General features: G+C 37.5%; 1 protein-coding gene across 2 annotated transcripts; it reads left to right on the forward strand.

Moving 5' to 3' along the window:
- The first annotated feature begins 220 nt into the window (after nt 1-220).
- Nucleotides 221-27555, forward strand: LOC140235872 (mitochondrial ribonuclease P catalytic subunit-like). Of its 2 annotated transcripts, none has more exons than XM_072315868.1 (7): nt 221-454; nt 2294-3364; nt 3819-3957; nt 4461-4610; nt 5542-5693; nt 6781-6970; nt 26970-27555. In XM_072315868.1, exons 2-7 carry the CDS (start codon nt 2337-2339, stop codon nt 27093-27095), a joined length of 1785 nt encoding a protein of 594 aa, XP_072171969.1. In that variant the 5' UTR covers nt 221-454; nt 2294-2336; the 3' UTR covers nt 27096-27555. The 2 variants fall into 2 exon arrangements, with proteins under 2 accessions (XP_072171969.1, XP_072171975.1); XM_072315874.1 differs by having other exon boundaries at nt 332-356.

Here is a 27555-nt window from a genome sequence, read left to right on the forward strand (position 1 = left end):
AGCTACTAGTGTATGACTCACGCAGGGCAAAGTTACCAAGCCCACAAGCCCAAAAAAGCCAGTTACTCATCACCAGACCGCCCCAAAACTGTCCTGAGATTACGTAATACAGATATTGGAAACCTCATGTGTGGATCATCATCACAGACACATGCAGTGCCAGCAGTAGTATAAATTACAAATAATTAACAGTGACTTCGCTTGGAATGAACAGAGCTTTCTAGGCCTACTGGTTACAGCGTCTGAGCTGTGTGGATCCGGTGGATGGACAGTTATTGTTCGTCCGGTTACAACCTCCCTCGGTCCTTTCCAAAAGGCAAAGCCGCAAAGATTGTTGCTCAGACCAGAGAACTCAGGTTGGTTGCGGTTTAACCGCAGCAGCGACCCCATACGGACAAATACGTACCGTAAAGGCCCGCGACGGGGTTAGTTGCGGTTGTGAAGTTGTGTCACGGTAATTTACTCAGGCATATTTTTAGGGGGCTAGATCTAAATCTATATTATTTTAGGCTTCTAACTTCAGCACAGCCCCAAACCTAGTTTAACCCTGACCCTGGGCCTAACCCTAGCAAACTCTAACTAAATAAAGGACAAGGTAGGCACTGCACTCAAACCCAAACTTATTGGCCTAACCATCATGACCATAAACCCACGCAGCTCTCATACCTGTTCTGTGAACCAAGATCAACAGGGATGCCAAGTTCAAAAAATTTTTATGAGTGAGATTTTCATGATTCGGCATCTCGGCGAGCGAATGTGCGCGCGAGCGAGGGTGTGGGAGGGGTTTTCCCCCTGTGGCCTCCCACGGGAGGGAGCTTTTTCAATTTTTAGCTCTTAATGGTGTGATCAGGTGCATAAGTGACTATTTTTTACCTGTTTTGAAAGACAAAAGGAAAATATACCTTCAATTGCAACTATCACTTTAATCTTTTGAGCTATGCTCCTTATTACAGGCCAAAGTTGCAGACTTTGCGCGATGCGTGAGAAAAATGGGTGCCATGCGTGAGATCGTGAGACAGACCCTAAATGCTTGAGTCTCACTCAGAATGCGTGAGACTTGGTAGCTCTGTATCAAAAGCCACTTCAAATTCAATTTGGCAATTCTGCACTTTACGGCCCTATATAGTCTAGCTATATATAGTCTAGCTATATTGTCGGTGCGAGATTTTACCCAAAATCGAGCAGTGCATGCGAATTTGATGCCCTAACTGGGCAATCATAACTAATTTAGACCCCTAAAACCCAGGATAGCCTTTTTTTTTTTTTTTTTTTTTTTTTTTACAGTTTTAGCAGAGGTAAATCCCATATTGGCCCATATTGCTGTGCTGAAGTTAGAAGCCTAAAATAATTTAGCCCCCTCAAACCCAAAATTGCCAATTATTTACTCAAACAACATAAATTTTAAATGTTTATTTAATGTCAATGTGGTGTTGTTGTGTTGGTTTTTAGTCTCTTGATTTTATTTGTCATGTTTGTAGACCCATGTCATGCCTAGCCCGACCAGACGCTGTTAATACGCTACGCGAATACGTATGTACAGCGGCGACTGGGCTGTGTATAGTTATGTCTTGCCATGCATCTAGCCTATACGTCTGTGTCAGTGTAATGTCTAAGTGTACATATTTATAATTTATCATTCCTTTATTTTTCTGTTGAATCATAATAAAAAGACAAAGTTTAAAGTCGATCTATATTGTAGACACCCTGATGGACTACCAATACTAGTTTCAATGAATGGACAGCTAAATGCCGATTTAGATTAAAGGGATGGTACAGTATTAGTGGAGATGAGAATAATTGGGCTTTTAACTTTTTGTGAGATAACAAGAAAACACTTATGAAGTAGTACAGAGCATACCATTTTAAGAGGAATTCAAAGTTTATTTGATGAAAATCGGATTTGGCATGACTGAAACATCCAAAAACAAAGTAAAACAAAGCGATCGAAAAAAAATGGTGGGTCCCACACTTATTAGAATCGCTCTGTTTTGGATATCTCGGCCATTTCAAAACCAATTTTCATCAAATAAATGTTGAATTCCTCATGGAATTACATGCTCTTCCATATTTCATAAGAGGTTTCTCGTTATCCCACCAAAAAATGTAGAAACCTGAAATCAGGTCTCAACCAAAACTATACAATCCCTTTAAGTTGTTAGAGTTCATTAAATTGAAAGAAAACTATGAACTGCCTTAGAGGTCTAGTAGACCTAAACTTTAAATCATGATTTACAACCTCTAATTTCAACAATAATTTGTCAAATGACAATTTAGGATTATTTTCTTTCCACAGTTCTGTACCATACCAGCTTGGTGTTTCTGACAAGATCTACTAGATGCTGCCCCCATTTTTCTGTAAGAGATGCATTGCATTTGGGAGTGGGAGCATAATGAAATGCTTCATACAGCTTGCCACAAAACAAAGGCACCTTGCATCTCCACTCTTGTGTCGGACACTGCATTCTCGGCACGGTCATCCATTCACAGCAGCATGTCACTACAAGTGTAATTTCGACGACAACTTCGTCAACACAAAGTCTTTAAGTGGACGAATGCTGAGTGGGAAAGTGCTAGGTAGGCACGTGCCAAGAAGTGTGACAACAAAATCTGAAGTTGGTGAGAGGAGTGATGCAGATGGAGACAGGAGGAAGACAAGGAGGAGAAGACATGTTACATTTGAAGAGGATGCTTGGTTGACAGTTGATGAGTGGGAGACCAAAAAGAGTGCATGGAAGGAGGAGAGACGGCTCAAATGGAAGATGCAAGTTGTTAATTCACCGATCCAGTTTGAACTCCATGCTATGGATGAGATTGCCGCGGAGAAGTTGACTCTGACCGCAAAGTCTCTTCTTGCCTATCTCGGTGAGATGCAGATTCCGCTGAATTACCAGTTAGTGAGCAAGTGCCTGTTCATGACTGTGTCCTGTCAGGATCACGATGGAATCCTGTGGTGTGTCGATTGGTTGTCTGGCGTTCAGCACGCAATGGACAAGGGGACACTATCAAATGTGATATCAGGATTGTGCTTAACGGACAGATGGCGAGAGAGTGCACGATTTGTGGAAAAAGCCGACGCAAATGATGCTGTCACAGCGAGACTCTTGGAGCCCTTTTTGCTAGCAGCATGTAGACATGGCGAGTTGCAGCTTGCTGAAGATCTCATTGGAGAACATTTTCAAAGGGGGTTAATTCCATCAGAAGAAAGCATTCATGGAATCCTATCAGCATTTCACTGTGACTCTGCTGACAGCCAATTTGTTCAACGAAGCGAACAGATAGTTGCAGGCCTGTTGGATCACATGAGAGAAAAGAGACATTACCCTCAAGAGAGCATAGCCCAGGAATTGAAGACTTGGTTTGAAAGGTAGCACCGACTTCAGAAATCATTTTAAAAATCTAATTTCTTATCATCAAGGAAGGTTGTTCCTCAATTTCTTGTCTTTGGATAGCAAATGAAACTTGCAGATGATTGCACACTCAAATAAAAGATATATGGCTACCTAAGACCATTTTTTTTTTTTTTTTTGCAGATATGACTCAATGACTGATGCAACGTCATATCACATTTACAACAAATTCAATTTTGTTAAACTAATTCATTCTTATAAGAAGAATACAACATCTTTGGAAGATGCTTATTCGCCCATATCCAGTGCAAGGGACTCTAATGTGTGTATGTGTTTTTTTTTTTCCATAACATTAGACAGATAGAGGAAGATAAAACTAAAGGTTCTAGGGAGCTTACCAGTTTGTAGACATAACTGAATATCCCATACTATAATTGGCAATAATTTCATTTGATTTTGTTTGTTTTGCAGGAAACGGAATGAAAGCTGGAAGGTATCTTTCACCAAAGTCAGCCCAAAGGGAATTTGTCAGTCCTGTCAAGAGCATCTAGAGTCTCTCAGTCTTAGTAGTGAAGAGTTCAACAATCTTAGAGATGAAATATTTTCCAAGGTGAAATGTTATTACATGATTTCCACTATCCGGTAATCTACCTGAAAAGTGCAATTTAATCTTTATATTCACTTCCAATTCTTGCACCAATTTTTTCTCATTGTTGCCATTTTTCCTTCATGGTCTAAATGGAAATATAATATGATATGTCAAGGCTTTGGGACTAAAACAGAAGGGAAGGCAGCTGGAAAATAAGGCATTATATTTGTCACATAGTCAGCTTTATCATAGAGAATCATCTGAGAATGTGTTGATTTGCAGAACTTTATACAAGTATTTTCTATGCTGGTTGTGTGAATGAAGCTCATTCAAGTTTGTGCAATTTTATTACTGTTGTCAAGACAGTCGGTGAGTTTCAACACTTTGACATTACAGACAAACAATGCATGCCGGAAAGTACTTTTTGCCATCCCAAGATATTTTGTATCAAAATTGTAACAGCCATTGTATTCATTGTGCAGGTTAACAGGAGTTAGTAATTGTTGCATTCTCACTCTCTGTAGGTGATACGAGGGAAAGACATCTTCAAGAAGACCACACCCAAAGAGCTGGATGCTTTCATGAAGTTTGTCGATGGTGGTCCTCCGTACGACATTGTCATTGATGGGCTGAATGTTGCAAACATAAAGAAGAGGATCACCCCGGGCATAGTGGTAAGATGGAGGTCAAAACCCCTTGGTCATCTGTAGTAGGACAGGAATAGATTGGGGAGGGGATGGGGCATGGGGTGGGGGAGGTCATGACCATATTGTGGTGGACTAAGGGCACAGTGGTAAGATGAGGTTGAAACCCTGTATCATCTGTGGTACGACAGGAGTGGATGGTGGGGGTTGGGGGTTATGACCATATTGTGGTGGACTCCAGGCACAGTGGTACGATACGCAAGGCCCTTGATCATCTATAGTAGGAGGGGAGTGAGTGGTAATTTTTTTTTTTCCCCAGGAAAAGGGGGGTGGGGGGTTATAGCCATATTATGGCAGTGCAGCTTTGTGTTTTATAAACATGACCAAGATTTTTATAAGGACCAATTCTGACCTGCAAACATAAAGATATGCAAAGTAAAGCAAGCGTCAATAATCCATCCAAACTTGAGCTAGTTGTAGATTTTGGCATAGCAATGTGCGTCGGTTCAACATGGAGGTTACGCTGACACAATGGGAATTAGGAAAATTAGGTAATTCTTTGACAGTTAGCTTCCAGACTTCTTTGCCAATCTGCAAAGAAACTGCTCCACAGTGCATGCCAGTTGATGAACAAAGCATGTTAAGGGTTAACAGAAAAATGTAAAATATTGGCTACATCTCTTCCTTCCCACCATTCAACATGAAATAATTGTATCCATTCGAAGTTTAATTGTTTACCTTTTCATGTATACATCTATTGACTTTATAACTGTTCTTTTTTACATGCTCATTCTGGCACTTGTGAACTAAAATGACCTATTGTTTGGTCTTCTTTTTTTTTTTTATTGTCGTTGTTGTATGGTGTTGATAAACTGAAACTAAATTGAACGGAGTTGACCATATTGTGGTCTCTATTTCATTTCCTTCACTTGATATCATTCCATTTTGATCTCCTCCACAGCTCAGGCAGTTTGTGGAGTACTTTTCTCACGGTCTTGGCAAGAAGTGCTTGGTCTTAGGTAGACAGCACATGTTGAGGCAGCCCGCACAGTACAGAAAACAGGATATGGAGGCTATACAAGATGCAGCAGACTGTTTCTTCACACAAAATATGTATGTTGATACTTGATTGAGGCAAGAGAGTACCTTTCCTTTAAAAATGTGGTTGTTATTGCAAGAGGATAAACTGCTGACATCATCCCCTAAGAACCATGAAATTGCAGAAACAAATGAGGAATACTCCTTGGCTCATGATATCACTTACAGCTCACCATGGCCCGAATTCATGAAGATGGTACAAATGAAACCATGGTTTAAACCATGTACAAAAACCATGGCGCACCAACTGTCGCATGGAATATTTCATTACGAAATTGGTCATTTCGTCGACAAAATGACCGTTTCATTAACGAAATTATCATTTCGTGGACGAAATGTTCATTTAGTTACAAAATGTCATACTGTTACAAAATAATCATTTCATCAATAAAATGACTGATTTCTTAACGAAATATTCCATGCGACACTTGGCGCTCCATGGTTTTTGTCCATGGTTTAAACCATGGTTTCATTTGTACCACCTCCGTGAATTCGGGCCCATGAGTTTTGCTTTTTCCTCTCAATAATAGGTCTCATCTCTTCTCCTGTGTAAAAATAAACAAGCCTGCTGATGATCAGTTCAATTCCACTTTTGTCGCATACGATGTACAGTGTCTGTGTTTGTATGTGTGTGTTATACCAGTGTTTTTTCTTAATCATAGACACAAATAATATCATGAATGCATTAAATTTTGTACAGTATAGCATACTGCACATATAAAGTTGTTAGGTTGCTAAAGGACGTAAGTTTTTAGAGTGACCTAAACTTATAGAAAAATTGTTGAAGCAGATTTTTGTGAAAAAAAAAAGTGATTAGTGGGAGTAATGGATGTTGGAAAATAATAGCTTTTAAAAGATGCTGGCGAATGTAGACAAATATTCCCGAAAAAACAACTCTACGATAGCTATATAGTTAGCTGAATCTGCTCCTTCTCATTCAAACAGCTTCACATACAATGAATCAAGTATGCTGTCAGTCACTCATTGTGCAATTTGTTTTATTAATCTCATTTTGGAAGCAGACCCATTTCAGAGCTCTAGGAGACTTGAATACTTTTAATTTATAGATGCCTAATTGAATTTTTGATTGGTGTTCATGCAGGTCAGAAGATGATCCCTTCATGCTCTATGCTACACTGCACAGCGGGAGGGGTGCACGCTATGTTACTAGGGACCTCCTACGGGACCACAAGGCACTCCTCAGCTCTGGAGCCAATCTGGCTTTCATCAAGTGGCAGCGGTCCCAGCAGCTGAAGCCAGTGGACTTTAAAGGAGGAAAGGCCATCTTTGAGGTGAGCTACATGTATGGTAGGCACTTATGAGGCGAGAATGCTTTGCGGGAAGTAGTTTCACCAAAGGTCACAGATTATTAATTATTCATGAGCTGGCGCAGTGACTGCCGAAGCCTTATTGAATATGTATGAGGTGGAAGATTCCCTTTTCCCTGCGTTATAAACGTACACCACCGAGTGTACGTCGTGTAAACACATTTCGCTTGCAAAGTTGCAACAGTATGTGTGTGTGTGTGTGTGTGTGTGTGTGTGTGTGTGTGTGTGTGTGTGTGTGTGTGTGTGTGTGTGTGTGTGTCTGTCTGTCTGTCTGTCTGTCACTCACTCGAGGGCTTTCCATCGACGACTCACCCTTGTTGACATCCCACAGACTCTGTACAAACATGGTTTGATGATGAGTTTGATCATCATTGTGGTAGGTGCGTTTGAAGGGGGGGGGGGGTGAGAAGATTTCTTCAGATAAATACTTTTAGTAGTTGTTTTTTTTTGGGGGGGGGGAGGGTGGGTGGGTAGAATGGGCTAGATCAGAAAACACAGTAAAGTACACTCAATGAAATCAGTCATTCTTGGAAGTTCTAATTGATACGAAGTTCATCTCAATCGACCGTTAAAAATGACTATCATCGTATTAATTGCTCTCCTAATGCCTATGCGTTATACACATAAAACGAGGCGACAGTAGAGTGTGGTGAGGCGACAGTAGAGTGCGGTTTGGTCATATTGGTGAGTTTACCGATGAACTTGAATATTTAACATTAATTATTTTTTAGTAGAGTGACAAACAAAGCCCCTGGAACCGAAACTCGTGTCTTTTGATGTGATTAGACCGTTAAAAATGACAATATCTTAGTATCAAGTGCTCTTCTAATGCCTATGCGTTATACACATAAAACGAGGCGACAGTAGAGTGTGGTGAGGCAACAGTAGAGTGCGGTTTGGTCATATTGGTGAATTTACCGATGAACTTGAATTTTTGACATTAATTATTTTTTAGTAGAGTGACAAACAAAGCCCCTGGAGCCGAAACTCATGTCTTTTGATGTGATTCGACGCTTGAAAATGACAATATCTTAGTATCAAGTGCTCTTCTAATGCCTATGCGTTATACACATACAACGAGGCGACAGTAGAGTGCGGTTTGGTCATATTGGTGAATTTACCGATGAACTTGAATTTTTTATATCAATTTTTTTAGTAGAGTGACAAACAAAGCCCCTGGAGCCGAAACTCGTGTCTTTTGATGTGATTAGACCATTAAAAATGACAATATCTTAGTATCAAGTGCTCTTCTAATACCTATGCGTTATACACATAAAACGAGGCGACAGTAGAGTGTGGTGAGGCGACAGTAGAGTGCGGTTTGGTCATATTGGTGAATTTACCGATGAACTTGAATTTTTTTATATCAATTATTTTTAGTAGATTAACAAACAAGGCCCCTGGAGCCGAAACTCATGTCTTTAGATGTGATTAGACCGTTAAAAATGACAATATCTTAGTATTAATTGCTCTTCTAAAGCCTATGCGTTACTTACACATAAAACGAGGCGACAGTAGAGTGTGGTGAGGCGACAGTAGAGTGCGGTTTGGTCATATTGGTGAATTTACCGATGAACTTGAATTTTTGACATTAATTATTTTTTAGTAGAGTGACAAACAAAGCCCCTGGAGCCGAAACTCATGTCTTTTGATGTGATTCGACGCTTGAAAATGACAATATCTTAGTATCAAGTGCTCTTCTAATGCCTATGCGTTATACACATAAAACGAGGCGACAGTAGAGTGTGGTGAGGCGACAGTAGAGTGCGGTTTGGTCATATTGGTGAATTTACCGATGAACTTGAATTTTTTATATCAATTATTTTTAGTAGAGTGACAAACAAAGCCCCTGGAGCCGAAACTCGTGTCTTTTGATGTGATTAGACCATTAAAAATGACAATATCTTAGTATCAAGTGCTCTTCTAATACCTATGCGTTATACACATAAAACGAGGCGACAGTAGAGTGTGGTGAGGCGACAGTAGAGTGCGGTTTGGTCATATTGGTGAATTTACCGATGAACTTGAATTTTTTATATCAATTATTTTTAGTAGAGTGACAAACAAAGCCCCTGGAGCCGAAACTCGTGTCTTTTGATGTGATTAGACCATTAAAAATGACAATATCTTAGTATCAAGTGCTCTTCTAATGCCTATGCGTTATACACATAAAACGAGGCGACAGTAGAGTGTGGTGAGGCAACAGTAGAGTGCGGTTTGGTCATATTGGTGAATTTACCGATGAACTTGAATTTTTGACATTAATTATTTTTTAGTAGAGTGACAAACAAAGCCCCTGGAGCCGAAACTCATGTCTTTTGATGTGATTCGACGCTTGAAAATGACAATATCTTAGTATCAAGTGCTCTTCTAATGCCTATGCGTTATACACATACAACGAGGCGACAGTAGAGTGCGGTTTGGTCATATTGGTGAATTTACCGATGAACTTGAATTTTTTATATCAATTTTTTTAGTAGAGTGACAAACAAAGCCCCTGGAGCCGAAACTCGTGTCTTTTGATGTGATTAGACCATTAAAAATGACAATATCTTAGTATCAAGTGCTCTTCTAATACCTATGCGTTATACACATAAAACGAGGCGACAGTAGAGTGTGGTGAGGCGACAGTAGAGTGCGGTTTGGTCATATTGGTGAATTTACCGATGAACTTGAATTTTTTTATATCAATTATTTTTAGTAGATTAACAAACAAGGCCCCTGGAGCCGAAACTCATGTCTTTAGATGTGATTAGACCGTTAAAAATGACAATATCTTAGTATTAATTGCTCTTCTAAAGCCTATGCGTTACTTACACATAAAACGAGGCGACAGTAGAGTGTGGTGAGGCGACAGTAGAGTGCGGTTTGGTCATATTGGTGAATTTACCGATGAACTTGAATTTTTGACATTAATTATTTTTTAGTAGAGTGACAAACAAAGCCCCTGGAGCCGAAACTCATGTCTTTTGATGTGATTCGACGCTTGAAAATGACAATATCTTAGTATCAAGTGCTCTTCTAATGCCTATGCGTTATACACATACAACGAGGCGACAGTAGAGTGCGGTTTGGTCATATTGGTGAATTTACCGATGAACTTGAATTTTTTATATCAATTTTTTTAGTAGAGTGACAAACAAAGCCCCTGGAGCCGAAACTCGTGTCTTTTGATGTGATTAGACCATTAAAAATGACAATATCTTAGTATCAAGTGCTCTTCTAATACCTATGCGTTATACACATAAAACGAGGCGACAGTAGAGTGTGGTGAGGCGACAGTAGAGTGCGGTTTGGTCATATTGGTGAATTTACCGATGAACTTGAATTTTTTTATATCAATTATTTTTAGTAGATTAACAAACAAGGCCCCTGGAGCCGAAACTCATGTCTTTAGATGTGATTAGACCGTTAAAAATGACAATATCTTAGTATTAATTGCTCTTCTAAAGCCTATGCGTTACTTACACATAAAACGAGGCGACAGTAGAGTGTGGTGAGGCGACAGTAGAGTGCGGTTTGGTCATATTGGTGAATTTACCGATGAACTTGAATTTTTGACATTAATTATTTTTTAGTAGAGTGACAAACAAAGCCCCTGGAGCCGAAACTCATGTCTTTTGATGTGATTCGACGCTTGAAAATGACAATATCTTAGTATCAAGTGCTCTTCTAATGCCTATGCGTTATACACATAAAACGAGGCGACAGTAGAGTGTGGTGAGGCGACAGTAGAGTGCGGTTTGGTCATATTGGTGAATTTACCGATGAACTTGAATTTTTTATATCAATTATTTTTAGTAGAGTGACAAACAAAGCCCCTGGAGCCGAAACTCGTGTCTTTTGATGTGATTAGACCATTAAAAATGACAATATCTTAGTATCAAGTGCTCTTCTAATGCCTATGCGTTATACACATAAAACGAGGCGACAGTAGAGTGTGGTGAGGCGACAGTAGAGTGCGGTTTGGTCATATTGATGAATTTACTGATGAACTTGAATTTTTAATATCAATTATTTTTAGTAGAGTGACAAACAAAGCCCCTGGAGCCGAAACTCGTGTCTTTTGATGTGATTAGACCATTAAAAATGACAATATCTTAGTATCAAGTGCTCTTCTAATGCCTATGCGTTATACACATAAAACGAGGCGACAGTAGAGTGTGGTGAGGCAACAGTAGAGTGCGGTTTGGTCATATTGGTGAATTTACCGATGAACTTGAATTTTTGACATTAATTATTTTTTAGTAGAGTGACAAACAAAGCCCCTGGAGCCGAAACTCATGTCTTTTGATGTGATTCGACGCTTGAAAATGACAATATCTTAGTATCAAGTGCTCTTCTAATGCCTATGCGTTATACACATAAAACGAGGCGACAGTAGAGTGTGGTGAGGCGACAGTAGAGTGCGGTTTGGTCATATTGGTGAATTTACCGATGAACTTGAATTTTTTTATATCAATTATTTTTAGTAGATTAACAAACAAGGCCCCTGGAGCCGAAACTCATGTCTTTAGATGTGATTAGACCGTTAAAAATGACAATATCTTAGTATTAATTGCTCTTCTAAAGCCTATGCGTTACTTACACATAAAACGAGGCGACAGTAGAGTGTGGTGAGGCGACAGTAGAGTGCGGTTTGGTCATATTGGTGAATTTACCGATGAACTTGAATTTTTGACATTAATTATTTTTTAGTAGAGTGACAAACAAAGCCCCTGGAGCCGAAACTCATGTCTTTTGATGTGATTCGACGCTTGAAAATGACAATATCTTAGTATCAAGTGCTCTTCTAATCCCTATGCGTTATACACATACAACGAGGCGACAGTAGAGTGCGGTTTGGTCATATTGGTGAATTTACCGATGAACTTGAATTTTTTATATCAATTTTTTTAGTAGAGTGACAAACAAAGCCCCTGGAGCCGAAACTCGTGTCTTTTGATGTGATTAGACCATTAAAAATGACAATATCTTAGTATCAAGTGCTCTTCTAATACCTATGCGTTATACACATAAAACGAGGCGACAGTAGAGTGTGGTGAGGCGACAGTAGAGTGCGGTTTGGTCATATTGGTGAATTTACCGATGAACTTGAATTTTTTTATATCAATTATTTTTAGTAGATTAACAAACAAGGCCCCTGGAGCCGAAACTCATGTCTTTAGATGTGATTAGACCGTTAAAAATGACAATATCTTAGTATTAATTGCTCTTCTAAAGCCTATGCGTTACTTACACATAAAACGAGGCGACAGTAGAGTGTGGTGAGGCGACAGTAGAGTGCGGTTTGGTCATATTGGTGAATTTACCGATGAACTTGAATTTTTGACATTAATTATTTTTTAGTAGAGTGACAAACAAAGCCCCTGGAGCCGAAACTCATGTCTTTTGATGTGATTCGACGCTTGAAAATGACAATATCTTAGTATCAAGTGCTCTTCTAATGCCTATGCGTTATACACATAAAACGAGGCGACAGTAGAGTGTGGTGAGGCGACAGTAGAGTGCGGTTTGGTCATATTGGTGAATTTACCGATGAACTTGAATTTTTTATATCAATTATTTTTAGTAGAGTGACAAACAAAGCCCCTGGAGCCGAAACTCGTGTCTTTTGATGTGATTAGACCATTAAAAATGACAATATCTTAGTATCAAGTGCTCTTCTAATACCTATGCGTTATACACATAAAACGAGGCGACAGTAGAGTGTGGTGAGGCGACAGTAGAGTGCGGTTTGGTCATATTGATGAATTTACTGATGAACTTGAATTTTTAATATCAATTATTTTTAGTAGATTAACAAACAAGGCCCCTGGAGCCGAAACTCATGTCTTTTGATGTGATTAGACCGTTAAAAATGACAACATCTTAGTATTAATTGCTCTTCTAATGCCTATGCGTTATACACATAAAACGAGGCGACAGTAGAGTGTGGTGAGGCGACAGTAGAGTGTGGTTTGGTCATATTGGTGAATTTACCGATGAACTTGAATTTTTTATATCAATTATTTTTAGTAGATTAACAAACAAGGCCCCTGGAGCCGAAACTCATGTCTTTAGATGTGATTAGACCGTTAAAAATGACAATATCTTAGTATTAATTGCTCTTCTAAAGCCTATGCGTTATACACATAAAACGAGGCGACAGTAGAGTGTGGTGAGGCGACAGTAGAGTGCGGTTTGGTCATATTGGTGTCTTTTGATGTGATTCGACACTTGAAAATGACAATATCTTAGTATTTTAGTGCTCTTCTAATGCCTATGCGTAATACAGATAAAACGAGGCGACAGTAGAGTGTGGTGAGGCGACAGTAGAGTGCGGTTTGGTCATATTGGTGAATTTACCGATGAACTTGAATTTTTTATATCAATTATTTTTAGTAGAGTGACAAACAAAGCCCCTGGAGCCGAAACTCGTGTCTTTTGATGTGATTAGACCATTAAAAATGACAATATCTTAGTATCAAGTGCTCTTCTAATGCCTATGCGTTATACACATAAAACGAGGCGACAGTAGAGTGTGGTGAGGCGACAGTAGAGTGTGGTTTGGTCATATTGGTGAATTTACCGATGAACTTGAATTTTTTATATCAATTATTTTTAGTAGATTAACAAACAAGGCCCCTGGAGCCGAAACTCATGTCTTTAGATGTGATTAGACCGTTAAAAATGACAATATCTTAGTATTAATTGCTCTTCTAAAGCCTATGCGTTATACACATAAAAGGAGGCGACAGTAGAGTGTGGTGAGGCGACAGTAGAGTGCGGTTTGGTCATATTGGTGTCTTTTGATGTGATTCGACACTTGAAAATGACAATATCTTAGTATTTTAGTGCTCTTCTAATGCCTATGCGTAATACAGATAAAACGAGGCGACAGTAGAGTGTGGTGAGGCGACAGTAGAGTGCGGTTTGGTCATATTGGTGAATTTACCGATGAACTTGAATTTTTTATATCAATTATTTTTAGTAGAGTGACAAACAAAGCCCCTGGAGCCGAAACTCGTGTCTTTTGATGTGATTAGACCATTAAAAATGACAATATCTTAGTATCAAGTGCTCTTCTAATGCCTATGCGTTATACACATAAAACGAGGCGACAGTAGAGTGTGGTGAGGCGACAGTAGAGTGTGGTGAGGCGACAGTAGAGTGTGGTTTGGTCATATTGGTGAATTTACCGATGAACTTGAATTTTTTATATCAATTATTTTTAGTAGATTAACAAACAAGGCCCCTGGAGCCGAAACTCATGTCTTTAGATGTGATTAGACCGTTAAAAATGACAATATCTTAGTATTAATTGCTCTTCTAAAGCCTATGCGTTATACACATAAAACGAGGCGACAGTAGAGTGTGGTGAGGCGACAGTAGAGTGCGGTTTGGTCATATTGGTGAGTTACAGATCCACTTCATCTTTTACTTACAACAGCTTTGTTAATGGTCCTTTAAAAAGGCCCTGAAATCCAAATGCATGTTGATTTGTGTTGATTTATGATACCCTCAACATCACTTTTGCGGTGAAACGAACATCTAGAAACATTTCATATATTTTTAACAATTTTTTCTTCTATTTTTCTTCAGATTACTTGGGAACGCCCACCAAAAATCCTTCCAAACTAATCAATATTAATATTCTTGAGATGACCTCATCTGTCAATCATTGCTAAAGTACTGAAATGTTTAACAAAAGACATCGGAATGCACCTTCCTCTAGACTCAGCATAACTTGCATGTTTCTGTCATATTAATGTGACTAACAAAAGAGGGAACATGCAAGCTATGCTGAGTCGAGGGGAAGGTGGGCGTTCCCAAGTAATCTGAAGAAAAATAGAAGAAAAAATCGTTAGAAATATATGGAATGTTTCTAGATGCTTGTTTCACCGCAAAAGTAATGTTGAGGGTACATAAATCAACACAAATCAACATGCATTTGGATTTCAGGGCCCGTTTAAAATTAGGTAGAAGAGCTTGATAATTTCATGTTGTTATCTTATCAAGTTGACTATAATAAGACAATCACATATAGATTTCATACACTTGAATCTGAATTTTACATGTATCAGCATGTTGATGTTCCAAGTTTGCTTTTTGATATTATCACATTTGTTGAGCCAACCTCCTGACGTAATGAGTTGAGATTCTATGTGGAAGTATGGGAATTGTAGAAACTGACACTTGGAATGAGCAATATGGTTTTGCATTCAACAACATACTCAAGAGACAAGACCTTTAGAGCATGACATTTGTGTGTGGATGTTTTCATAGGAGATGTATAGCATAATATAAATTGTGCTAACTCATGTTCTCTTTTGTAGGGATATGTTTGTATTTCCTAATTAGATGTAATAGTGTTTGATTACGTATTTCTTTATTCACATAATATGTTAATGAATGTACGTATATACGTGTATCTTGTGTGTATATATCTCTCTCTCTATATATATATGTATGTGTAATTTGGGCTCAAGGGGGAATTTTCGTGTGAAAACGAGGTATCCTAAGGGGAATTCGTCCTTACGACGAAATATTCAATTCCCCTTTTAATAACGTTTTCAAGCTTGTTTATTTAGTGCGCGAAATGAAACGAAGAAGGCAGCAGAGAATATCGCACTAAAGGAGAGTTCTTCCAATGCACCCTATATTTTGCAACATGGATTTGATATATAATTCAACTTAGCGCATTTTAATGCACTAAGGGCAATTGTTAATGTACAAAAAAAATTGTGATGCAACATTAATCCTATTAAACAAAGGAAATAATATTCTTTAGTTACAAAATAAAGTTTAGTTAGGTGCTAGTTTTCATTTATCAACTATATGGGATCAACTGTTTCGTTAAAATGTTTTTTTTTTTAATAAAATTCCCCCTATACCGAAAAAATAGCATTAATTTATACACACAAACAAACATACATACATATTTATATTCATTAATTATTATCATTATTATTATCATTTGTCTTTAGAACGCGTTAACGATCACCAGAGGTGTGAATCCAGCCAGCCTTGGTCAGGTACATGCAAGAAAAATGAGGGGATATGTACTGAGGGCATTACTGGCAGCAGCAGTGAAACCACCCAAGCAAAGACGATTCTGTGATGCTGTGGAGTGCAGCAAGCCCCCTCTGCCAGCAGGCTGGGTTTGTTGTGAGGTGTGTGGGAGGTGGTGTCACCTCGTATGTGTTGACATCTGCAGACCTCCAAAGGGTGACTTTATATGCCCTGTGTGTAAGGCACAGTATGAGTAGGTGAATATAGAGGACCATCTTCCATATTAATGTGACCGTGCATCACAAAACAAAAACAAAAAAGTCACACCCTTGATTTTACGTGAGGACTCTTGAAAGGGGAAATGGGTCAACTGAGTCAATTTTCAGTGTTTCATATTTTCTGAAAGAGCTATCCTTCTACATAATTCTTTAGTTTGGGATCATAACATGAATGTGAAATTGTGTTTTCAGCAGTTTTTCTTCAACCCTTTTTGGAGGAAGAGTAGAACGATCAGGTATGTCCCCTTTTCATTTCTTGAAATTATTTACACACTCTTCACTTAAAGTCTAATAACTTTTGAAAGGATAAGTCTACTGATTAGAAAGTTGGCATTAAACATGCACAGAATATGTTAAAAAAGCATGTTCAATTTCAGCTTAATCTGATAATCCCTTCATTGTTGTTGGTCCAGTGGTTTACATCCTATGTTTTGTCCGTTTCATTACACAGCTAGCACGTATATTGGTAAAGATTAAGTGCTTGAATAGACCCTCTACTTAAGAGCCTATTTTCTCAATTCACACTTATCCAGAGTATGTGCTTTCTTTCTAGTATTTAGATAGGTAAGGGGAGTCCATTTCAATTGAGTTATACATCATTTTAAAGCTTAGAGTCCCCTCTTTAAGAATCTACCCTTAACTCTTTATAAGCCAATGAGTAAAATGTGCACAAATTTCACACACAAACCAATGGACTGGAAATAAACGTTGCACACAAAGGGTTAACTAATAATCCATGTCTGACAACGCTTTGTTGGTTTTGTGATGCATGGTCACATAATTATTATGTCACATAATCATGCTGGGTGGAGACATCAGTTCTGCAAGTATATAATGCATTATTTTACCAAGTGGGATTTCTTGAAAAAGGCTTGCGTTAACGAAGGTCATAGTGACATTTCAATCTTGTAAAGATAACTTGGGGAAACAGTCTCTTCTGCCCAAAATTAGTATACAAAATCATAAAAATCTGGTTCCTAAGCAAAATTTGTGATCTTGACCCTGAAAATTGTGTATACAAAATGGCGGCTGATTCAGCATAAATTGCAATTTTAGAAATACATCTTCTCCAACCCTACCTGCCTACAGCAATTATAGGAAATATGTAGTATATCATGGAAAAATACCTGTGTACCTATAGGCACATGCCAGTAAATGTCTTCCTGGCTGTATATCAAGATCCTTTTATTTTCAGTGAATGTTTAATGTGATTGATAGAGACTTTATCCTGATACATAAATGCATTTGTACATGCCTTTATACAGTTGTTCATACTCATACTTCCCTTAAATGCAATGGAATTGATAAAGGAGACATGGCCCTAATGTCTAAGTGAAAATTTTACATATAAATGTTTATTATGTGCCCAAGCTTACCCCCTCGCCCAAGTCCCCATTATACAAAACAGTAAATGCAAATGCATTTGTTATAAAAGCATAGATGATTTTCATCAAACTATCACTAAATGCTTTGCAAGCACATACGCCTGTTCTAAAAATGTACACATATACCATTTAGGACATTCCTTTTGGAAGTTGCTAATTTGCATATTTGGCTGCAACATGCTTGTGAGAAACATGTAATCAGATATTTTCTTGTAACCCTTTATTGTTACTAAGGAGCACCTGGAACAGTATTTAAGTCAAATATAATATTAGACAAAATAATGAAAACAAAATAAGTAAAAAAGCATGGAGATCCAGTACACAAATGAGATAAGATAAGTATGAATCATGCTGTTACTTGGTTTCGTGAAATCTTTTAGAAGTTGTAGATTCATTCGTCCAGTTAATGAACATAATTAAAACCTTATAAAATCTTAAATTACATCAGTAGTTTACCCTCTCAATTACCCTTACTTACAAACAAATAATTTCATATGTTTTATTCACTTATTCATTCATTGACTTTGTATACCTTATATTCTTTAAACTTCCATCAACACTCCATGAACAGTTTGTCTACACTGAATGTACAGGCCTTCTCATCATGGGATAGAATCACTTTTGCCTTGCAATTTTCAATTCTTTAAAATAATTGTTGGTAACTATTCATGAAGATTAAAAAGAAGTATTATTTGGTGGCCATATTGTTTATGAGTGTAAGAAATGGCTTTCTGGGCACTACTAATTTTTTTTTTTTTTTTTTTTTTAAGAACTGGGTATTTCTCTTGCCCATGTAGCACAAACGATACATAGTAATCATTTTTCCATCATAGCTGTCATTGTCCTGATCGGTGTCTTTTGCGTACTCTGTCAAAATTTCCATATGGCATGTAAAATGTAAAATGTAAAAACTCAAAATACTGTGGTGTACTCGTATTACCTTTGAGCCATATGACCCCAAAAACTGGCACCACAAAATGTCTGTGTCAATGTGCTTGAATTATGTTTAAAAGTCTGATTCCCCTTGTTTTTACTGCCACATGTGCTTGCATGCTATCACATTTTTCAGAAATCCCACTTGAAAGAATTACAACTATGCACTCTTCAACTATAGCACCAATTAATTTATCCTAAAACTGTAGCAGCTCAAAGTCATAGAGGAGTGCTAGCTTTGCTGTTATGTAGATTTAATGTCAGATTTTTTTTTTTTTCAAATGCAAAAGTATGAGAGTAGGAATGATGCGTCACCATGGGCCATAAAGCATTAAGAGTGGCACAAGTGCATCACCAGTTTGTTTATAACATGCTTACATTCTGCAAAGTTGTGCAGTATAGGTCAGGTTCTTATGAGTATAGCAGATAGTATGCTACCCTGGTAAGAGTATATTATGGTGCAAAATCAACAAGGTCTTGCAACTTGATATTTGTCTTCTGAGCTAGTAGACAATTCCGAGGAAATAAGTTTCATGTGATTATTTCGAAGATAAGATGTGTAAGACTTCTTTATGACAAGCCAAAAGCATATAAACAGTAACATGATTTCAGTTATTGTTTTTTCCAATGCAAAAGGATAAGAGCAAGAATGGTTTGTAAACTTTGGCCACAAAGCATTAAGAGTGGCACAAGTGCATCACCAGTTTGTTTATAACATGCTTACATTCTGCAAAGTTGTGCAGTATAGGCCAGATTCTTATGAGTAACAGACAGTATGCTGCCATGGTAAGAGTTTATTATGGTGCAAATTGAACAAGGTCTTGCAACTTGACATTTATTTTGTCTCCAGGTAGTAGACAATTCAGAGGAAATATGTTTCATGTGATTATTTTGAAGTTAGGTTGTGTAAGACCTCTTTATGACAAGCCAAAGACATGTACCCAGAACATGATTTCAGTTATTGATTTTTTTTTTCCAGTGCAAAAGTTTGAGAGCAGGAATGGTGTGTCAACATAGGCCACAAAGCATTAAGAGTGGCACAAGTGCATCACCATTAGTTTTGTTTATAACATGCTTATATTCTGCAAAGTTGTGCAGTATAGGTCAGATTCTTATGAGTAGCAAACAGTATACTACCATGGTAAGAGTGCCACCTTTTTAAAGATAATTAAGCCAAAGTGATGTACACAGTAACATGATTTCAGTTATTGTTTTTTCCAATGCATCAATGTGGGCCACAAAGTATTAAGAGTGGCACAAATGCATCACCAGTTTGTTTATAACATGCTTACATTCCGCAAAGTTGTGCAGGTCAGATTCTTATGAGTAACAGACAGTACACTGCTATTGTCAGAGTACATTATGGTGCAAAATCAACAAGGTCTTGCAACTTGATATTTGTCTCCAGCTAGTAGACAGTTCAGAGGAAATATGTTTCATGTTATTATTGTGAAGTTAAGTTGTGTAACACTTCTCTGTGACAAGCAAAAACTTGTGTACAGGTAACATTTTAGCTACTTTTTCACAAATACAGAAGTCTGAGGCCTGGTATAAGAAACAGTTGAAACCTTGCTCTTGTGTTTGCATTCTATTGTATGAGAGTTCCTGTAGGGATTTCAGGATCCATTCCAAAAGTAAGTAGTTTAATTAAAAAAAAAAGTAAAGATTTACAAGTTCAACAGTAGAAATTTGACTGAAAACTGATGAAAAATTAAGAAGTTATGAAATGTTGAGGTTTTGCTAATTTCTGCAAAACAGTTCTTGTACAGTGGATATTAATATGTAAATTAGTTACATAACCATGTTACAACCTCCCACTTTTCTATTGATTGTGTACAAAGAAAAATATGAAAATTCAGTGGTTCTGTCAGTGAAATCTGAAACATGATGTTATTCCGTGTTGAATAACTTCGGAATAGTTATCAGATAGGTATATCAGGATTTGAGCCTTGGGCATGAATGCGTTTTAAACGGGAAATTTGTCCATATTTACAGCAAGTTGTGAGGGGAAGACATGCTCATTTTGCCATTTGTATATTCATAATAATTGACTGTTCAAGAACTCTTTCCTGATAAATTAGCGAAACTTCAAAATGTCACAACTTCATTCTTTTTCTTCCGGTTTGATCAAAATTTTACTGTTATACACATAATTTTGCACTCTTTATGCTGGGACTAACTTATATTTCGACTGGATTTTCCCTTCAGCCATTTTTTGCACAGAAAGAAATCAGTAACACAAGTAGTGTGAAGGTTTGACTGCAAACCATCGATGAGTGTGCATAGAACAGAATCCACTTCGAAAGCAGTGCATCTTCAATTTTTTCTCAATGTATTAGTTTTGAAAAAAAAAAAAATCTGAATCATATTTGTGATATGATTCAGCTTTTATATATTGATGAGGTTTATTGTTCCTGAAATTGGCAGCCCAGAGGCTGAAGTACATTCAGTTTACAGAGTACATATATATAGACAAAAATCACAGTACTTAACAAATTATAAGGTGTGTACAATAAACATATTGAGAAATTATACATAAAATCACACATTTATCAATCTAAATCAACAAGAAATAACATACATATACAGTACAACAACAGAGAAAAAAACCCCAAACTACTCGATACTATCACTTTTCTTTACAACACTGGATTATGAATATTTATAAAAACCCTTAATCTAAGCAACAACAACAAAAAAAAAATACATATGCAGGGGTGTAAAAAAAAGGGGAGACGTTATTGCACAGCAGTTACAAAACTTTTTACCAACCATCCAGCTGAAATTACCAAAATGTTGAAAAAAAAATCAGTGAAATTATTGAACACCAAAAACATGATATATTTCATCAAATATTGCTATATTGCTATATTACTATATTTATCATATCAAAATCTATATTACATAAACAACTATCAAATACACTATATTACAATCAGACTTCATTACTTTCAACATATTACAAAAACACTTTTAACAAAATTTATAAACATGTATGATTATACAATAGATTCAAAATTGCACTTTCATAATAATATCCTCATATATGATTATGCTTGTAGAAACCAAGATGTCCATATACCATATACGTCATAAGAAGTATAAGAAATGTACCTTAAAATGCAGTCTGATAAAAAGGATAAAAGGGAGAGGTAAAGCCTGAAAGGCTTCTAGACAAACAAAAATGATCTTTTCATAAATCAGTTATACTAGTTTTGTAGTACAAGAGGGAAAAAAAAAAACACAGGGAGTACATGTACAACAAACATGTGTGGAACAAAATTGGAAACATCCAGTCTTGCAACTTTCACATACAAATATCAAACAATATTATCTTCAAGACAGCGTCCAAAACTCGTAAAAGCGATCCAGCAGTTGCTTCCATGTTCATTCACCAAATACGTCACTACATAAATGATAAGCCATACGTCAAAGTGACTCCCCTAAATCGTACAATTTAACAGAGCTCGAAACGAGGGGCAACCTCTTCGGCGCACGCACTCACTTGTTATAATTATATATATATATATATATGTATATATGTGTGTGTGTGTGTGAGTGTGTGCGTGTGTGTGTATGTATATTATGTACAAAACATTGACATTGTAAGAACATTTCATACTAAGATGATAGTCATTTCTTTATGCTAAAATCACATCCAAACACCAGAGTTTAGAAGACAAGTGTTTAGTTCATCACTTTATTAGCAGAATATTTTGTTGTAAATCCAATCTTATTAGTCACCAGACTGAACCTAAGTCTACTGTCGCCTTTTTATATAACGCATAGGCATTGGTATATCAATGAATACAAAGGTAATAATTGACATTTTCAACGGTCGAATCACATCAAAACACAAGAGTTTCGGCTCCAGGGGCTTTGTTTGTCACTCTACGAAAAATTGTCAATGACAGAAATCCAAGTTCATCCATAAATTCACCAATAATGACCAAACCGCACTCTACTGTCGCCTCGTTTTATGTGTATAACGCATAGGCATTAGAAGAGCACTTGATACTATAAGATATTGTCATTTTCAAGCATCGAATCACATCAAAAGACATGAGTTTCGGCTCCAGGGGCTTTGTTTGTCACTCTACTAAAAATAATTGATATTAAAAATTCAAGTTCATTGGCAAATTCACCAATATGACCAAACCGCACTCTTACTGTCGCCTCGCCACACTCTACTGTCGCCTCGTTTTCTGTGTATAACGCATATACAGTAGAAGAGCACTTGATACTAAGATATTGTCATTTTCAAGCATGGAATCACATCAAAAGACATGAGTTTCGGCTCCAGGGGCTTTGTTTGTCACTCTACTAAAAAATAATTAATGTTAAAAATTCAAGTTCATCGGTAAATTCACAAATATGACCAAACCACACTCTACTGTCGCCTCACCACACTCTACTGTCGCCTCGTTTTATGTGTATAACGCATAGGCATTAGAAGAGCAATTAATACTAAGATGTTGTCATTTTTAACGGTCTAATCACATCAAAAGACATGAGTTTCGGCTCCAGGGGCCTTGTTTGTTAATCTACTAAAAATAATTGATATTAAAAATTCAAGTTCATCAGTAAATTCATCAATATGACCAAACCGCACTCTACTGTCGCCTCACCACACTCTACTGTCGCCTCGTTTTCTGTGTATAACGCATAGGCATTAGAAGAGCAATTAATACTAAGATATTGTCATTTTTAACGGTCTAATCACATCAAAAGACATGAGTTTCGGCTCCAGGGGCCTTGTTTGTTAATCTACTAAAAATGATTGATATTAAGAATTCAAGTTCATCGGTAAATTCACCAATATGACCAAACCGCACTCTACTGTCGCCTCACCACACTCTACTGTCGCCTCGTTTTATGTGTATAACGCATAGGTATCATACTAAGATATTGTCATTTTTAACGGTCTAATCACATCAAAAGACATAAGTTTCGGCTCCAGGGGCCTTGTTTGTTAATCTACTAAAAATGATTAATATTGAAAATTCAAGTCCATCGGTAAATTCACCAATATGACCAAACCGCACTCTACTGTCGCCTCACCATACACACTCTATAAACTGCCGCATCGTTTTATGTGTATAACGCATCATAGGCATTAGAAGAGTACTTGAGACTAAGATATTGTCATTTTCAAGCATCGAATCACATCAAAAGACATGAGTTTCGGCTCCAGGGGCTTTGTTTGTCACTCTACTAAAAATAATTGATATTAAAAATTCAAGTTCATTGGCAAATTCACCAATATGACCAAACCGCACTCTTACTGTCGCCTCACCACACTCTACTGTCGCCTCGTTTTCTGTGTATAACGCATATACAGTAGAAGAGCACTTGATACTAAGATATTGTCATTTTCAAGCATCGAATCACATCAAAAGACATGAGTTTCGGCTCCAGGGGCCTTGTTTGTTAATCTACTAAAAATAATTGATATTAAAAATTCAAGTTCATCGGTAAATTCACCAATATGACCAAACCGCACTCTACTGTCGCCTCACCACACTCTACTGTCGCCTCGTTTTATGTGTATAACGCATAGGCATCATAAGCTATCATACTAAGATATTGTCATTCTTAACGGTCTAATCACATCAAAAGACATAAGTTTCGGCTCCAGGGGCCTTGTTTGTTAATCTACTAAAAATGATTAATATTGAAAATTCAAGTTCATCGGTAAATTCACCAATATGATCAAACCGCACTCTACTGTCGCCTCACCATACACACTCTATAAACTGCCGCCTCGTTTTATGTGTATAACGCATCATAGGCATTAGAAGAGTACTTGATACTAAGATATTGTCATTTTCAAGTGTCGAATCACATCAAAAGACATGAGTTTCGGCTCCAGGGGCCTTGTTTGTTAATCTACTAAAAATAATTGATATCAAAAATTCAAGTTCATCGGCAAATTCATCAATATGACCAAACCGCACTCTACTGTCGCCTCACCACACTCTACTGTCGCCTCGTTTTCTGTGTATAACGCATAGGCAGTAGAAGAGCACTTGATACTAAGATATTGTCATTTTCAAGCATGGAATCACATCAAAAGACATGAGTTTCGGCTCCAGGGGCTTTGTTTGTCACTCTACTAAAAAAATAATTAATGTTAAAAATTCAAGTTCATCGGTAAATTCACAAATATGACCAAACCACACTCTACTGTCGCCTCACCACACTCTACTGTCGCCTCGTTTTATGTGTATAACGCATAGGCATTAGAAGAGCAATTAATACTAAGATGTTGTCATTTTTAACGGTCTAATCACATCAAAAGACATGAGTTTCGGCTCCAGGGGCCTTGTTTGTTAATCTACTAAAAATAATTGATATTAAAAATTCAAGTTCATCAGTAAATTCATCAATATGACCAAACCGCACTCTACTGTCGCCTCACCACACTCTACTGTCGCCTCGTTTTCTGTGTATAACGCATAGGCATTAGAAGAGCAATTAATACTAAGATATTGTCATTTTTAACGGTCTAATCACATCAAAAGACATGAGTTTCGGCTCCAGGGGCCTTGTTTGTTAATCTACTAAAAATGATTGATATTAAAAATTCAAGTTCATCGGTAAATTCACCAATATGACAAAACCGCACTCTACTGTCGCCTCACCACACTCTACTGTCGCCTCGTTTTCTGTGTATAACGCATAGGCAGTAGAAGAGCACTTGATACTAAGATATTGTCATTTTCAAGCATCGAATCACATCAAAAGACATGAGTTTCGGCTCCAGGGGCTTTGTTTGTCACTCTACTAAAAATAATTGATATTAAAAATTCAAGTTCATCGGCAAATTCACCAATATGACCAAACCGCACTCTACTGTCGCCTCACCACACTCTACTGTCGCCTCGTTTTATGTGTATAACGCATAGGCATTAGAAGAGCACTTGATACTAAGATATTGTCATTTTTAATGGTCTAATCACATCAAAAGACACGAGTTTCGGCTCCAGGGGCTTTGTTTGTCACTCTACTAAAAATAATTAATACTAAAAATTCAAGTTCATCGGTAAATTCACCAATATGACCAAACCGCACTCTACTGTCGCCTCACCACATTCTACTGTCGCCTCGTTTTATGTGTATAACGCATAGGCATAAGAAGAGCACTTGATACTAAGATATTGTCATTTTTAATGGTCTAATCACATCAAAAGACACGAGATAATCATTTTTAACGAGATGAACTTCGTATCAATTAGAACTTCCAAGAATGACTGATTTCATTGAGTGTACTTTACTGTGTTTTCTGATCCAGCCCACTGATTCTGATTCTACCCACTCACCCCCCCCCCAAAAAAAAAAAAAAATTAACAACTACTAAAAGTATTTATCTGAAGAAATCTTCTTAACCCCCCCCCCCCCCCCTTCAAAAGCACCTACCACAATGATGGTCAAACTCATCATCAAACCATGTTTGTACCTGAGTATGTGGGATGTCAACAAGGGTGAGTCGTCGATGGAAAGCCCTCGAGTGAGAGACAGACACACACACACACACACACACACACACACACACACACACACACACACACACACATACACATACTGTTGCAACTGTGCAAGCGAAATGTGTTTACATGACGTACACTCGGTGGTGTACGTTTATAACGCAGGGAAAAGGGAATCTCCCACCTCATACATATTCAATAGGCTTCGGCAGTCACTGCGCCAGCTCATGAATAATTAATATCTGTGACCTTTGGTGAAACTACTTCCCGCAGAGCATTCTCGCCTCTTAAGTGCCTACCTACATGTATGTGCTCCCTTTGAATGATGCATCAACGTGAAGGGTGCTAGATGCAAAAATTGTTCGACAGTAAAGGTTACTCACCCCTCTGTGCAACCGTTATCATTTTTTTTTTTTTTTTTTTGGGGGGGGGGGACTGCATATTTCCTATCTGAAATTTTCTAACTACGTTGTACTGTCAAGCATTCTGCATGGGACTATTGACTACATGTGTAAGATATATAGGTAAATGTTTACCATTGACTGAAATGATTTATAATAAGCTATAAATGTATTGTTATTCTTCTTAGTGGGGGGAGGGGGCACTAGGTGTTGTATTTGGTGGTGGTTTTAGAGGTTGGTTGTTTCAGGACTCAAACAATTATCTTTGTTTCTCTTTGTAGATTGGGGGGGGGGGGGGTGAGGAGGGAGAAAACAGGGGCATTGTTCCTTGCAAACAATTTTTTGCCATCCAAGTGCCAGTTGCAATCTTCATCACATTTCTCCTGAGCAGGGAGAGTGTGAGGTGGAGGGCTTCCAAGTGTAAAAAAAAAAAAGAATATGTTCCATCTCTTAAGAGATGTTTTGTGTTTTCTAATTCTGTGCAGGTAAACCTTGCCCATGACACAGTCATTCAGTCCACATCAACCTCATGGCACATTCCCTACGATGACGGCACACCTCGCTTCTCGTACCAAGTCCCCACAAACTGGCTGTGTGCTATCAGACGATGATCCAACTTTGGAGAGTAGAAACCTTGATGAATGTTATCCAGACATGTACAGGTGCCACTGAGACACATGAAACCTTGTTCATTCAGTATTGTCCTTTTACTTTATACAAGCCCCTTAATTTTATGTCAACTTTTAACAACATGATATGGGGTATTATTGTAAAAAACTATCACTATGCTTAAATGATCAAAATATCTTTAAAACTACATGGACTCCCGTTATAACGAAGTCCTCGGGACCGGCAGTTTTCTTTCGTTGTAACGAAATTTCGTTATAACCAAATGAATAAACAATAAAAATACATAGAGTTGATAATGTTGCGGCCCTAAATTTTATTTCGTTGTAACCGGAATTTCGTTATAACCATGTTCGTTATAACGGGAGTGCACTGTATTAAATCCATTCAAAAGGTAAAACCTAGCCTCCAAAGGCAGAATTTTATCTTGCTCTACAATCATGT

Source organism: Diadema setosum, chromosome 1 (assembly GCF_964275005.1).
Source record: "Diadema setosum chromosome 1, eeDiaSeto1, whole genome shotgun sequence".
In the NCBI taxonomy this organism is placed as follows: domain Eukaryota; kingdom Metazoa; phylum Echinodermata; class Echinoidea; order Diadematoida; family Diadematidae; genus Diadema; species Diadema setosum.

What these genes read in the sequence shown, in the direction of transcription:
- LOC140235872 (XM_072315868.1), top strand. Translation starts at nt 2,337, where the DNA reads ATGCTGCCCCCATTTTTCTGTAAGAGATGCATTGCATTTGGGAGTGGG. An exon ending in GAGATGAAATATTTTCCAAG is followed by an intron (nt 3,958 to 4,460) that starts GTGAAATGTTAT and finishes CACTCTCTGTAG; the next exon opens with GTGATACGAGGGAAAGACAT. An exon ending in GGATCACCCCGGGCATAGTG is followed by an intron (nt 4,611 to 5,541) that starts GTAAGATGGAGG and finishes TCTCCTCCACAG; the next exon opens with CTCAGGCAGTTTGTGGAGTA.